The sequence below is a fragment of the Typha latifolia genome, chromosome 7, assembly GCF_019914945.1.
Source record: "Typha latifolia isolate L0001 chromosome 7, TyphaL0001v2, whole genome shotgun sequence".
Taxonomy (NCBI): Eukaryota; Viridiplantae; Streptophyta; class Magnoliopsida; order Poales; family Typhaceae; genus Typha; species Typha latifolia.
Window position 1 is genome coordinate 2,596,727 of NC_133092.1, and position 15,107 is coordinate 2,611,833.

At 37.1% G+C, this 15,107-nt stretch overlaps 2 protein-coding genes across 3 annotated transcripts; both read left to right on the forward strand.

Moving 5' to 3' along the window:
- The first annotated feature begins 5,662 nt into the window (after positions 1–5,662).
- On the forward strand, positions 5,663–9,849 carry LOC140791882 (auxin response factor 18-like). 2 transcript variants are annotated; one of them, XM_073142594.1, is made up of 14 exons: positions 5,663–6,038; positions 6,158–6,276; positions 6,363–6,458; positions 6,552–6,608; positions 6,737–6,889; positions 6,984–7,068; positions 7,235–7,325; positions 7,433–7,597; positions 7,706–7,819; positions 7,953–8,025; positions 8,105–8,270; positions 8,372–9,009; positions 9,126–9,313; positions 9,414–9,849. In XM_073142594.1, the coding sequence occupies exons 1-14, from the start codon at positions 6,014–6,016 to the stop codon at positions 9,574–9,576; spliced, it is 2,133 nt and encodes a 710-aa protein (XP_072998695.1). In that variant the 5' UTR covers positions 5,663–6,013; the 3' UTR covers positions 9,577–9,849. The 2 variants fall into 2 exon arrangements, with proteins under 2 accessions (XP_072998695.1, XP_072998694.1); XM_073142593.1 differs by having other exon boundaries at positions 5,742–6,038; positions 8,375–9,009.
- A 1,220-nt stretch (positions 9,850–11,069) lies between these two features.
- On the forward strand, positions 11,070–14,321 carry LOC140792791 (probable protein ABIL3). The gene is made up of 10 exons (XM_073143994.1): positions 11,070–11,390; positions 11,589–11,734; positions 12,191–12,273; positions 12,376–12,526; positions 12,611–12,710; positions 12,833–12,898; positions 12,987–13,023; positions 13,128–13,258; positions 13,345–13,442; positions 13,874–14,321. The coding sequence occupies exons 2-10, from the start codon at positions 11,630–11,632 to the stop codon at positions 14,042–14,044; spliced, it is 942 nt and encodes a 313-aa protein (XP_073000095.1). The 5' UTR covers positions 11,070–11,390; positions 11,589–11,629; the 3' UTR covers positions 14,045–14,321.
- Positions 14,322–15,107: the final 786 nt, after the last annotated feature.

Consider the following 15,107-nt stretch of genomic DNA (forward strand, 5'->3'; position numbering starts at 1 on the left):
TGATCTTTAGTTTGAAAGAAACCACATCACAGGTATCATCATCCAGGGTTCTTTAATGCATTTGAAAGCTACAGAAGAGAAGAAGAAGAAAAAGAATTACTAGACTTCTACGATCACTATCAATATGACATCAAGAACCAAAAAGAGAACCAAGACAAAGATTAAACTGGTAGAAGACTCCTAAAACAAGTATTTATAAAACGGTAGATCTATTAATCTAAATTGTTCTTTATTTGTATATTAATTGGTAGAAGTAAGTACAAAACTACAAATGCTAAGTGTTGGCAATAGGACATCTATGAAAGCCAATTAGTTAACAGCAAAGTTGGTTGTCTGTTAGTAGCCCGGACAGTGTCATTAGATATCCAACCACAAGGCTGCCAAGTGTTTGTTGACCTCACAGCAGCTACTTATCTCTCCTTTGACTCGCCAACATCTTCTTTATGACTCATCAAACCCACTCGCTCTCAAATTCAATACTAATTTGCACTTTGCATTCAGCTAACCTTGAAGTCTTCTTCTCGGCTGTAATTGCTTGGTTGCACAACTTCTGTGCAAAATCTTCACTGCCTGCTAAATTTTCCATTCAACACTAATGTGATTAGTATCGCTAATATTTTTCTTTGGCCCATAAAGAAAAGATTGAATAATTAGACTACCTCTTATATCCTCAAGTTATTAGGCTATATAATAACTAACGGTTGTAATTAACTAGTGTGCATCGCAGATGAGTTTGGCTATTTGGATCAAATAAATAAACAGTTAACGTGTAATCTATAAACATACACACAAAATAAAATTGATTATTAGGTTTAAAAGAATCATTTTTACTGGGCAGAGCCAGTACAAGAGAAGGGCGTACTGCTAACTATACTGTTTTAATATTATATATTAGATATGTTATTTATATACCTTTTAGTTTTATTGTACATTGTTTGAAATAACACAACAGATTAAAACAGATTTATGATTAATTTTTTATGTGTCTAATTTACTTTAAATTCAACTATAAATCTAAGTGAATTTTGTCACGTCCAATTCAGTACAGTAAAGCTGAATATAAGTGACGTATGTTTTCGTTAAAAAATTAATTTTCATATGAGTCTTATTTCTATATATTTTGCAGTTAAACTAAGTTAGATCCGTAGATTTATATTTAAATTTTAAAGTTGACTAAATCTATAAGAAGAAAAAGCTTGGGAGGTGTAGCCTAAAAACTCCATTATTTTCGTGACTCTATTTCTACATCATCAGAAGAGCTTGGTGATCAGTCATTGTCACTTAAATGGCATCCTCTTAAAAGGGATGGTGCATTAGGATTAGTATGCTTTAAAATAATTTTGTACTAAAGTTTAGGAGGCATCCGCTTCTGCTCATCTATCCAAGCTCTCTTTTGACTGGAATGAGTCTTAATCATAACTAGGAAAGCATATATGTGTGTGTGTGTGTGTGATCACCATGTGATGCATGAGAAAAATCTCTTCAAAATGGTTGGTTCCTTGCCCTAATATTACCCTACCTAGAATGTATGTAACCATTTTTGCAATGATTAAGGAAAAGAAGAGATCAACCACTCTCTTTGACTTCCAAGTTCCACAAAAAATTAGTGTTTATTTAGTAGTATTACATTTGCTTTATAGAAAACTTATTATAAATAGAGAGCATTTTACTTTTATTATTATCAACACTCTACCACATTACTATTCATCGCTATGAATTAATTTTAACTTAACAGTATCTGACGGAAACTAAAATTCATTAAGGTATCCTCATTTGACTTTAAAGATTAGTTCCTACTTTTATCTTAACATTAAAAAACTTACTCCGGAATGTTAAGATTCTTTTGCATCTACAGTGTGATTCTAGACGGAGAGAATTAGAATAATGATGAAAAAAAAAATGTAGAATATTTTTTAATAAATAGTTTTTCTAAATTTTTATATGTTTATGGAGCTGAAGTAGGTAGCATGGATGAGAGTTTGGTTTAAAGTAGTCTTGTCAATCTAGGGCGGGCTTAATAAGCTATTAAGGCGAGTGACTACGACCCCACTTAATTAGAAAAGGAGCCCTTTATTTTTTCAAATACATAGAATTTACTATATATATATAGATATAGATGTACTTCTATAAATAAAACAAATTAAGAGGGTTCTATATTTTTTGTAGATACACTTTCATATAAGTAGATCACTTGGATTCTATTTTAGTAATAAAATAGCAATTTTAGGAACAAATGAGAGCAGACTTTGTTGATCACCTGTTTAATTAAACCTAAAGGGAGAATAAAAGGAAGGTGAGGGGTGCATGAACATATCCAAGTTTTATGGGTGGCGTGCTCCAGAAAACTTAGGGCATCTCTTGTAGCACCAACCATGGGCTGTTTGATTTATTATGCATCACAAAAGTGTGTGAGAAAGGAGGGCAAGCACACGCTTAGCACTTTCCATAGGTTAGATTGGATGGATGCCATTTTAATTACAAAAACAAAAACTATGTCCTTATTGCTAAACAGCCTTTTCCATCACCACCAAAAAAAAAAAAAAAAAGTACATAAAGAATGAGTAGTAGTAGTCCTTGAAGATTCCATGAGAACAAAGCAAGTGCCATAAAGGAGGAAGAGGATGCACCAATTAATGATTAAGTGCAGGGAACTATAACCTAATACTGCTCCCCTCTCTCTCTCTCTCTCTCTCTCAATAATTTGCTCTCTCTTGGTGGTTAGACCCAACATTAGTTAACTGCAGTGAATTGGTTGTCATAATCCAAGTATTCTATACTTACTTTGGGTTAAAGAAATCTAGATGATAGCTGTGAAAAAGTTAGGTTGAAAGAATTTATTAGATTTTTTTCATACAAAACTCAAGAAACAGAAAAATTAAATGATTGAGCTACTCATATCATCCCTAAATCAGACTAATGTTCGTCAATAGTTGATCAACGATTGCAACTTGATCTATACCACAGAAAAATTAAATGCTTACATATAAAATACATATGGGTAAGTTAAAATCATGCCGACCCACGAGAGATAAATTATAATTTGTTCAAAATTATTATTATTTTTTATATAAAATATTACAAAGCTACCGTAGTATACTAAAACATGTTTGGTGAACCGGAAATATTTACCCAGAATTAGCCCTTCAAGTCTACGCCTATGAAGTTGAATCAATGACTTCTTATAATGTTTTTTATTTTTCGTTTGAGAAGTGACTTCTTATATTTGAATGATTGGTATTTTGTGTTTATTTTGAGGTGACAGGGTAAGCTCCTTGTGTCAATGAACAAAAGACTATGGAGGCATGCATTAAAGCCTTTATAAAACTAATATTTTTATAGTTAAGAGTCCAGTATGGACTTCGATTCATTCACCTACTACTACAACGAGGCTGATAAAATATGTTGCAACGCGTTATCCAGAGATATAATGCTAGAGAACCTTGCAACATATCACATCAAAGTTTAGAGACATCACACGAGTGGTAGTAGAAGACTAGTTTGCATTCATACAGCTCATCGACTTTGTCTTTAATTATTTCCTCTCTCCTTTTGTGTTATAGTTTTTGAATCTCTAATTCGAGAATATGTATTCTTCTTTGTTATTTATAAAATAAATCTTTTATTTTAATAATTATTATTTATATTTATGAATAAAAAGATAATAATTACGTATTTTTAATTTGATATAAAATAGGTTAATAAGATAGATATCAATAGTTAATTAGTAATTAGATTAGTATAAAATATAATATAATTTTAATAAATAGTATTTGTATTCTAAAATAAGGTTGTGATAAATAGTGTTTATATTATAGGATAAGATTATTATAATATTTAACTGTTATTCTAGAATAAAAAATTTATTTCTAAAGCGAACGTGAGCTAAATTCACATTTCTCATAGTATTGGGATATGTTATAGCTTAATTAAGTAAAAGTAATCGTAATTGTAATATATGCGGCTCATGATCAACGTGAATGCCTCCGAGGAAGGAGGACCGTCCGATTCGTGACCAAGGCCGCGATGCACAGGAGGCCCCTCGAGATCCGCGCTTGACCGGGATGTCTGGATAACGGACAAGGCAGCACCACGTGGCCGGGCGGGCCCCGGGGCTGAGCGTAACCACGTGGCGGACCGGCGAGCGCTCGTCTTGCTGACGTGCCCTCGGTCTCGCCGAGCTCGAAGCCCCGGTCCGGCGGGGCCCACCGGTCCGCGTCGTATCTCGGCCCACCGGGATATCGTGCGGCCCGCAGGCGACCGGCGCGTTTTCCCACGTGTACCAACGGGGACCACCGGAGTCGTAATTTACCCGAGGAGTGGAGGGCGAAAGGGGGGGAAGGGAAAGCGGGGCACTGGGGCTGCCTGCCCAAGGGCAGACACAAAACCTGACGCCGTTAAACTAACGGTGGCGTGCCGCCGTTATAAGAGGGGGGTCTACTATGACTTGAGGACCTCTGACTCTCTGAGAGTCTTATGTGCGTTTACACACACAGTAAGTTTACATATAACAACCTATATTATGATCATATCCAAAATAAAGTAAGTTTACATATAACAACCTATATTAACAGAATTTGCTAATCATATCCAAAATAAAGTAAGTTTACATATAACAACCTATATTAACAGAATTTGCTAATCATATCCAAAATAAAGTAAGTTTACATATAACAACCTATATTAACAGGATTTGCTAATGGATTCGGTATATCTATCTCCGATACATTTGGTACGCCACTTGTATACGTATTTTGTTAGTGACAAAAAATATATTCACTGTGTTCCTAATTATTATCTAGTTAGATATGCTCTACCAGTGATATCTATTAAGAGTAACATATTAGATACGGTCTACTCATTTTATTTCTTATCTATTTTAGTTCTCCTAAAGAAAATGCTCGATATACTTGTCAGAGTGAATTTAATGTAAAAAAAAATATTACAGCAGATACATCTAATTTGAGATATATTTTGCTGGCAATACAATAGATACATTTGGTGCGCCACTCATATACACACTTTATTGGTGACAATTAACATATTCAGTGTGCTCCTAGTTATATTCTGACAGTGATAATAGATATGCTCTACGAGTGATAGTAACATATTAGATACAGTCCAATCAATTTATTTCTTACCAATTTTGGTTCTCCTACGGAAAAAATGCTTAATATGCATGTCAGAGTGAATTTAATACAGTAAAAAATATTACAGCAAATACAACCAATTCTGAGATATATTTTGCTGGCAATAGATACGCAGTGCCATTTGTACACGCACTTTATTACTGACAATAAATAAATACATTTAGTCCTCTCCTATATATACCCTATTAGCACCGTTTGATATACTCTGCAAGTGATACTAGATATACTCTGATAGTGTCGATTGGTGTACTTGCGAGTGATACTAGATATATTCTGATAGTGATCCTAGATATACTCTAGTAGTGGTACTATAAGATGAAGTTTGCCCGTTTTATTTCTTACTGTCTGTTTTGATTCCTATTAGTTTAGAAATGTCGTTTGGAGATAGGTGAATATGGTGGTTTCTATCCATAAATTTGTTCAAGTACAGGGTGTCAATGTAAAATTGTTGGCGCGACTAACGATCTCCTAACGACGTCTCTTATTCCCTTCTACGCCCCATTGGTATTTCCGGCGCGAAGGGCATTTCGGGAAGAGGCTGGTGTCTCTGTGAAGTGGAGTGCAAGAAGAGGGACAAGCAGCGGTTTCTTTCCAAAGGAGCGGTTTCTGGAAAGTAAGAAAGAGAAAGTGAGTTTGGGATTTGAGGGGTGGGGGAGAAGAAGAAGAAGCGGCATTGAGGAATTTAGAGAGAGAGAGAGAGAGAATTAAGAGGCTTTTAATAACGCAGCGGCCCTCTGTTTGGCTTTCTCTTAATCGTGCTCCGCCGCTCCTTTAATGGAGTAATACTTTAAAGGCCCAGGAGTAGGATTTCGCGGTTTTACGAACCCAATAGAAAGCGATTTCTGCAAGCTTTGGAGAACTTCTCCATGGAGAACGCGCCTATGGGGGCAGGTAAGAGAAAGAAGGTCCCTTTCTTCTTTTTTGGGCCTTTTTCTCACTTGGGTCTTGATGATTTTCTCTCTGTTCTGTTTCCTTCATTGTTTTTGGATCCTTTGGAATGGGCTTTGAAGGTTACGGAGGAGTGGAGAACCTTGATGAAGAGCTGTGGAGAGCATGCGCGGGGCCTTTGGTGGAAGTCCCCCGAGTTGGGGAGAGGGTCTTCTACTTTCCTCAGGGTCATATGGAGCAGGTGAGGGGCTTCTTCCCATGAAAGATCTCTATGCTCATGCCGTTGTTTCTATTAATTTAGGTGGTATTTCTTGGGTTTCTTGGTAGTTGCAAGCCTCGACGAATCTGGAGGTGGATCAGCAAATTCCGCTCTTTAGTCTTCCTTCCAAGATTCTCTGCCGTGTTGTTGACATTCAGCTAAGGGTGAGTTATCATTTGTTCTCTTTCTTCTTATTCTTTTCTTTGAAGACTGAAGAGTTGTTTAATTGATAATCTTATGAATTTAATCCGTTACAGGCGGAGCCTGAAACGGATGAAGTCTATGCTCAGATTACTCTGCAACCAGAACCAGATGTAAGAGCCCAATTGATTTTTTGTTTTCCAATCTTGGGTTAACCTTTGTCACTGGAATATTTGTTCTTTGGTAAATTTTTTGTGGACTTACGGATGTAAAGGACCTGATTTTGACTTGAATTTGATAGCAAAATGAGCCTACGAGCCCTGACCCATGTCCTCCTGAACGATGGAGGCCGACAGTCCAATCCTTCTGTAAGATTCTGACAGCTTCTGATACTAGTACTCATGGTGGCTTCTCTGTTCTTAGGAGACATGCCACAGAATGCCTACCTCCACTAGTAAGTTTGCATCTTCTCCTTTTGTTCCTGTGGCATTCTGTAATCCTTTTATCTGGTATGTCAGGCTGGTCTTAATGTTCTCCTCAATTTTTAGGACATGTCGCAGCAGACCCCAACTCAAGAACTGGTTGCTAAGGATCTCCATAGATTTGAATGGAGATTCAAACATATATATAGAGGTAGAGTCTGATTCTCTTCTTGTTTCATATTTTTTTCTATATGAGTGAGGGCAAAAAGATTGTTCTCGCATGCAACAAACAATAATTGAATTAAAAAAAAATAGACTAGCAACAATCAAGAGTACTTTGGAAAGTAATAGTTCATTTATCCCTGTTGATGGTGTAGGGCAACCACGGAGGCATCTGCTCACAACGGGATGGAGTACTTTCGTCACTTCGAAGAGACTAGTTGCTGGGGATGCATTTGTATTTTTAAGGTTTTTGTTCTTGCAAGATAACATTGCCTTTCATACTCCTTTCTTATTGAATATAGTCCTCAAAGTAGTTAAGCGGCTCTGAGATCTGCAGAGTGTAAATTTAACAGGGGTGAGACTGGAGAGCTGCGTGTGGGGGTAAGGCGTCTTGAACGCCAGCCAAGTACTATGCCAACGTCGGTGATATCAAGTCAGAGCATGCATCTTGGAGTGCTTGCAACTGCATCACATGCTGTTGCAACTCAAACCCTCTTCATGGTCTACTACAAGCCAAGGTTTGGAAAGGGATCATTGAATTGTAGTAAAGGATGAAGTATTATTTTTAGCATATTTGTTGCATTTTATTTCTTAATGGCATTGTTTTACTGATCTCCATAAATCAGGACAAGTCAATTTATTATTGGTGTCAATAAGTACTTGGAAGCTGTTAAACATTCATTCATGTTGGGAACGAGATTCACAATGAGATTTGAAGGCGAAGATGTTCCTGAGAAAAAGTAAAATGCTAATATTTGATCATATCTATTTTTCATTTAGTTTTATACTGAGTTCTTTAAATTCCTTATTAAATTTCTTTTAATGCTTATGTTCTCATAGATTTGGTGGATTTGGCTGTGCCTTATCTTGCAGGTTTTCTGGAACTATAGTTGGGATTGGAGATATTTCTTCCCAGTGGGAAGGCTCTAAATGGAGATCACTGAAGGTTAATGAATTGCTATTTCTTTCCTCTGCCAGCTCAGTGTAGACATGCACTTTCTACTAATGTATCCTCACTTATTCAGGTTCGATGGGATGAAGCCACAAACATTCCGCGGCCAGAGAAAGTTTCTCCATGGGATATTGAGCTACTCAATGCCACTGCACCTGCTTTAAATGTTGCTCCGCCATTATTGACCAAGAACAAAAGGCCTAGACAGCAAACGGACATTACAGATTTGCAAGACCTTGGTAGACTATATGATGCTCTCTTGTTTCTTTGATTATTTGGAATAGAGATAGAAATGATGTTGCTTCTAACCAGTTTCTTGTTTCTCATTTCTTTCTTGCAGCAGAACCTACTCCAGCATTCAGCTACTCAGGAATCTCACATGATTTAAGTCATTTAACTGCACTAAGTAGTACTGATGCCCACAACATGGAACCTCAAGTTGTCTGGTCGGGCATGCAGAATGGAAACAAGGGGAATGGTGTCATGGATGGTCCCAGCGCTCGTGATCCAGTAATATCGGATGGTTGCCCAAAGGATTGGCATTCTCTGATCAGGAACCCATCATCTTCCTTGACAGATGTTTCTCTACATCTGTTTCCGCACATGAATGAAGAGACAAAGGTTCCTCCATGGCCAGTTATATCCAGCTATACAGCTGAAGATACCACACTGAAGTTGTGCAATGGTGTAGAAGAACATAAGAAACCTGGGAGCATTAGCAGCACCTGCCGTCTTTTTGGGGTTGATTTAGTGAGTCATTCCCGCTGCACAGCTTCTGCTGAGAAGGCAAATGTGGCACCAACCGGCATATCGATTACTGGAACGGAAGATCCGCCAACCAGGGCAACTGGTTCTGTTGCAGAATCAGACCAGCTGTCAGGGCTATCAAAAGTGTCAAAAGAACAGAAGAGAGTTTCTCAGGAATATCCTAAGGAGGTTCAGAGTAAGCAGAATGGTTCGTCCAGAAGTCGCACCAAGGTATTAAAATAGTGAAAATTTGAGTGTAATCTCTTCGGCAGGCAGGAGGAGATGTTGTGAATGCTCTTAAGGTTAAGTTATATGAACTCCACACTGATATTTGGGTTGATTGACAGGTCCAGATGCAAGGTATTGCAGTTGGAAGAGCTGTTGATCTGACAAGTCTAGAGGGCTATGATGAATTGATAAGGGAACTAGAGCAGATGTTTGAGATTAAGGGAGAGCTTCAACACCGCGACAAATGGGATGTGGTCTTTACTGATGATGAGGGTGATATGATGCTAGTGGGCGATGATCCTTGGCTGTAAGCTTCCAAGAAGCCCGCTTCTTTATTTTCCGCAATAATACTTAGTTGGATATAGATGATGGTTTACAGGAGGACTAATAATCAGTGTTCTTGGCAGGGAATTTCGCGAGATGGTCAGGAAGATAGTCATCTATCCAAGTGACAAGGTGAAGAAGATTATGCCCAGGCGCAAGTTTCCTGCTGCTACATCCTCAGAGTGGGAAGACGCAAGTAGCCTGACTGCTGCTCTTCTTCAGAAAGAGCCGAAAGCTGAACTCTAAGCAAGGGAATAGAGCTGAAAGGAGGTTTTTAAATCCTTTCAGTACAAGTTGTTGCTTTATCATCCTTTTGTTGTGGTTATTCTAACTTAAGTCTGGTTGCCCTCATGGGAAGGATATTGAAGAAACATTGGAGTTTTAGGTTTATAGACTAGAAATAAATCTAATGGTGGTTGATTAGTTCATTCCAGCAGTATGTGGCAACCAACTTTAGGGACAAACAATTGAAAGGTTGGACTTCTTATATGTCAATATTATAATTATATTTATGCTTAATGTGATAGTTGTCTTATTTTTTTCCTTTTTTTCTTCTTCCTCCTTGGCGTTGTTTGTTAGTTTACTGGTATGCGATTTTGTTCTTGTAATTGTATGGTCAAGTAGTAACTGAAGTATGGTTGTGTAGTTTGATTCTTGTAAATATCTATATCCTTTTTAAGTAAGGAGCTTTAAGAACCTACCCTAAGTTGCCAATGAGAACAAAATTATATTCCAAACTTCATACTAATCATTTGAGAGTGACGCAGCAACGACTAGCGATTCTACTTTGATCCTTTAATTTCTATGCTGCTTCAAGTACGCCAATTATATTTATAGGTGGCACTGGGCCCTTGAGATTCCCTAGAACAAGCCAAACTGATCAACTTATGATCATTTTTTTTTAATTATATACAGTTGACAAAGGCAAGTAAAGATGTAAAATATGATGAGCAATTTACAGTAAATGGCTGAGATAATTTGACCACCTCTTTCTTTTCTAATCGTCTTGCTTCTTTACAAAACATTGATCTTTCTTTGGACAAAGCTTACAAGAGAATACGAGAAAAAAAATCAGGAGAGAAAGGAAAGGGAGAAAAAGATAGAGAAAAAAAATACAAACTAAATTTATATATTATTTATATGATCGTTTTAGGATTCTATTAACAAATTTAAAGAAGAAGAATTAAGCAGTACATGTTATAGCTTGTTTATGTTACTTTCATTTTTTTTAAAGAGTAATCTTATAGTTATTATAGCTTGTGTTAGTTTATTTTAATAAATTAAATATTAGATGAAACTAGTAAATATATATATATATTTTTTTTCTCTTTATATCTTCTCTTCTCTTCTCTTCTCTTCTCTCGATTATATCAAAATAAGATGAGAAAAAAAAATTCTCTTATATTTATCCATCCAAATAAGAGTGTAAACATAAATGGAGTGTATCATTGGTCAAACAAAAGTATTAAAACTTCTCTTGGTATACATTTTAAATTTGCTGACATGCGTTCTGACTTCTGTGGGGCCAAACTTCTTGGTGAAGAGATCGTATGCACCCAGGGCTGCGAAGAAATTTCATGCAGTCGAGTTATAGCGGTAACATATAACCAATCAAAAAGTGCCAGGTATTACGATGCAATAAATTCCTACACTCTTAAATTGGAATATTCACTTTTGATAATAATAATAAAAAAAAAAATAGAACGGTTTGATAAGCTTTTACCGACAGTGAGGAGGAAATGGAGCAAAGCGGCTGCTATCTCAATTAAATAAAAGAGCGAGTTTTATGGTGGCGTAAATGCGTGAGAGTAGAGTGTGGAAAGAGGAAATCACACAAACAAGAGAGACACAAGTCCTCTTTCCCTTTGTCTCTTCTCTCCCCGCTTGCTGTACCCCAACATACACAGCCAAAACGTCTCTAAACAGTCACCCAAAGATCCATCCTTCCCTTTGCTCTATCTCTAATGATCTAATCTTAGCCATATCCAGATCAAATTGCTCATCTTGGAGGTGCTGGATAGAAGCTGGAATAAGGTCTTGGTCAGAGGCATCATAACGAGGTATAGCTTCCCCCTTTTGGGTTCCTTTTCTCCTGTTTCCTTCTTGGGTTGGCTTTAAAGGATTAGGAAAGCAAACGGGGAGTTGGGTTTGGGAGGAAAGAAGAGAATGTGTAGCTTTTTTTATACTTATTTGGTACCCTTTTACTTCTTTTGCGTTTGGGGATTATGATTGTGGGTTTTTATTTTACTTTTTTGCAGGAGAAGGACAGAAAGGTGTAAGCTTTGGGACTTTTACAACCATGGAGACAATGTCTCCATCTACACTGTCTTCCCATCACGAGGATGCCTCAAACTATGATGAATTCTCCATGCAAGAAAGCCTCCTCTTCTCGGACAGCCTCAAGGTACTAGTATTTAACATTGCCCTATTTTCTTCCCCTGTGAATAATCATGTTCATTCTTCAATTTCTACATTTCTGGATGGATGCTTCTGTTCTGGGCATTCTCATGTTAGAATTCAAATGCTGAAAGCTACATACTTTTCCAAGCATAGAATCTTTGGTGATTCAGCATTATTAAAATATTTAATGCTTATGCTTTTGAAAGTTGCTGATTATCTTGTCAATATTATGCTCGCCCATTCTACTTCATAAGTGCTCTAAAAAGGTAGTTTTATCTTTTTCACCGACTACATTTGATCAAATTTTCAACTGTAGAGGTTGAACCTAAGCTAATTTTCTTCTAAGTTACTCATGTGAAAAATTTAGCATCATTTTAGAAGGTTATTTTTAGGTCGAGATTCTCTTGAAAATATTCTTATGACATGCCCTGTACTAAGGTTAAACATTATTCGTTTTCAGGGATTGAAGAATCTGCGGTCGCAGTTGTACTCAGCTGCAGAATATTTCGAATTATCATACTGTAGCAATTCACCAAGACCATCGTATGTTTAGTTTTTACCTACTACTTTCCTTCATCTCTTTTAATGGAAGTAAGTTTGATTAGTTCCTCCCATGGTCTGAACTTCTTATTATCTCTGATATAGAATGATGAACAGTTTGAAAGACTACGCTGTTGAAGCACTTGTTAATACTGTTGACCATTTGGGTTCCGTGTCATACAAGGTAAATGATCTCCTAGATGAAAAGGTTGACGAGGTTTCTCGAACAGAGATTCGAGTATCTTGCATTGAACAGGTAATGCTCGGTCATCTGGAATTTATGATAGATCATAGCTTTTGCGATACTTCATGGTTTCATGTATATTGGTGCCGACATTAGAGGATACGGACTTGCCAAGATTTTATCGACCAGGAAGGACTTTCTCAACAATCTCTCATCATCCAAGCTCCAAAGTATCATAAGCATTATATTGTACAAGGCAATTCTCACTGCCCTGTACACCTCTTTTCTCCAATAGTGATATCTTAGTTCTAATTGCTGATAACTTTTCACCAGTGTTACCAAATTTGGTTTTTATATATTTTCATTTCTATAAACCAGATATCACTATGCTTGAATCTGGAAGACATTCTAATGTCGATGGCAAATTAGAAGAGCTCCGGCCAGGTATTGTCACCTTATCTCTTGATCTTTTTCATGGAGTTAACCAAACCGTTTAACTTTCTACGAATTCTTAAATTTCTTTATCTGCCAGTGATATCTCCGGCAACTAATAGACCATCATCATTCAGGTGTGTTTTTCTTTTTCAAGAAACTGAATATAATGAGCATGTCTTGATTGGTCAAGGTTGTTTTTACATAATCTTGAGGCACTATCTACTGAACTTGCATCCAGGAAAATGCCTCCTCCATCTCCTTTGCCTTCTTCTATCCAACGGTCACACTCTATATCACCTTCTTCAAAAGTACGTTCTCCATCACCTTCCCCAAGAACCAGGAATTCCAATTTCAAAACAAATGGTTCAGGTACTTAACTTGTGTTAAGAGGGGTGATGGTTACTAGGTCAGCAGATTATCATTTACTTATCACTTGAATATTCTGTCTGATACAGACAGAAGAGCAGGCTCACCAATATCAACTTCAAATCCACTCACACGAGCTGCTTCATTCTCAAGTAGGCAAGCTGTCCTGGATTCATCAACACGACGGGTATGTCATCTACTTCTATCTTTGCCTGTTTTTGTGTAATTTTTGTGAAGCTAAAGATGCACATACTACATTAAGTCTTTGTCAAGTGCACATATGAAAATCGAGGATGAATTAGGTCAGTTCCAGTCTTCCAGATTTTCTTGAAGAATCTGGAAACTTTTGACCGAGGTGTAAAAATACCTGAATTCTATACAAGATTCATGAAACTTCTGGTTAAAGATACTAGAGAATGTGGCATGCATTCTGCTGGTGAGCCTGAAGTCTGAAATTCTGAATGCATGTAAAATGGTTAGCAATCATAAAAGATGTTCCCTATGCTAACCTAGATCCTGCTTTCCATTCCAGTGACAAGGATGCCTTGGCTTTCTTACTTTTCAATTAGGAATAAGTTAACTATAAGAGTATAAAGATTCTTCTGGTATCTGATGCAGTACTCGACGGGGACTCAAGATTCAGCACCAATCCACTTTCATGCAGAAAGGAACAATAAAAAAGAGACAGATAAGAACTCAAACAAAAGTAGAGGCTTCCTTAAGGCCTTACTCACCAGGCGCAGATCAAGGAACGATGAGTCATTGTACAGTTACTTGGATGAATATTAAGTGCAACCAAAGAAAAGCAGCCAAAATGCCGAGAAATGATAAATATCCCTCCTCCCTATAATTTACGATCTTGCATATTCATTTCTATTTATGATTTATGAAGAATTTCATTCCCGGAAAAGTCTTTTAATCTGCCAAGAAACTACAAGCCATACTATATTGAATATTCTTGTGTAGCAGTAAGCTTTCTCATGTTGTAATTGAATGAAAGAGGCAACATTCAGTTACAGAGTTTTTTTTTCCCTGATAAAAAGTTTCAGATGTTACAAAGCAAAAACTTGCATAGGCATTCCTTTTTACTCTTTCATCCTTATCATTTCATGGAGTGATCTCTGTACTTGCTATCGTTGCAGTTTCTTGGTAGACTTACCATTATATCTCTTAATCCATGTCAAATTTCTCTACATAAATATTTGAGATCTTTGGATCCGATGACAACCAGCACGTTCATTGTGGGTCAAGATTAATGTGGATGGCTCTCTTAATGCAGCCCTAAATCTGGGTGAGGAAAACTTTATTATGCTGCCCTACATTATTCAATGGCTTCTTTTAAACGAGCCTCACAGGAAGCTCTGTATGGTTCTAGCTACAGGTGAAAGGTTTCAGATAGATTTCTGGAGATCCGATCTCTCCGGATCTTAATTTCTCATACGGGTAACTGATAGAGCCAAAGTAGCATGTAAGGTTGTAGGAGCTCTCCCTCATAAGCTTTTCCCGAGAACTCCCTGGTCCATTAATTATACGAAGCACCTCTCTAAAATTTCATTAATGGCGTGGTGAAATACGTCTACCTATTGTGGGATATAAGACTGCTTGCCTTCACTAATCCCAGACTCTCCAATAAAAATGGGAAAACGTGGTAAAGGAGTCCAATTGGGTTCATATGTTATTCTCACTGCTCTCTTCTGCAAAACTTATCCACCGTTGCCAGCCGCAGCCACCCATTGTGTACAGTAAATTGGAAATGGTTACCCATTGTGCAATTCACACTTGCCTTTTCGATGACCTGCCTACTGCTCAACTATAAGAAGAAGAAGAAAAAAATTCTGAATCAATTCTATTG

Coding starts and splice junctions, on each gene's coding strand:
- LOC140791882 (XM_073142594.1), top strand. CDS start 6,014: ATGGAGAACGCGCCTATGGGGGCAG. Junction 6,609..6,736: donor CTCTGCAACCAGAACCAGAT/GTAAGAGCCCAA, acceptor TGAATTTGATAG/CAAAATGAGCCTACGAGCCC. Junction 7,326..7,432: donor GATGCATTTGTATTTTTAAG/GTTTTTGTTCTT, acceptor TAAATTTAACAG/GGGTGAGACTGGAGAGCTGC.
- LOC140792791 (XM_073143994.1), top strand. CDS start 11,630: ATGGAGACAATGTCTCCATCTACACTGTCTTCCCATCACGAGGATGCC. Junction 12,899..12,986: donor ATTAGAAGAGCTCCGGCCAG/GTATTGTCACCT, acceptor TTTATCTGCCAG/TGATATCTCCGGCAACTAAT. Junction 13,024..13,127: donor AATAGACCATCATCATTCAG/GTGTGTTTTTCT, acceptor ACTTGCATCCAG/GAAAATGCCTCCTCCATCTC.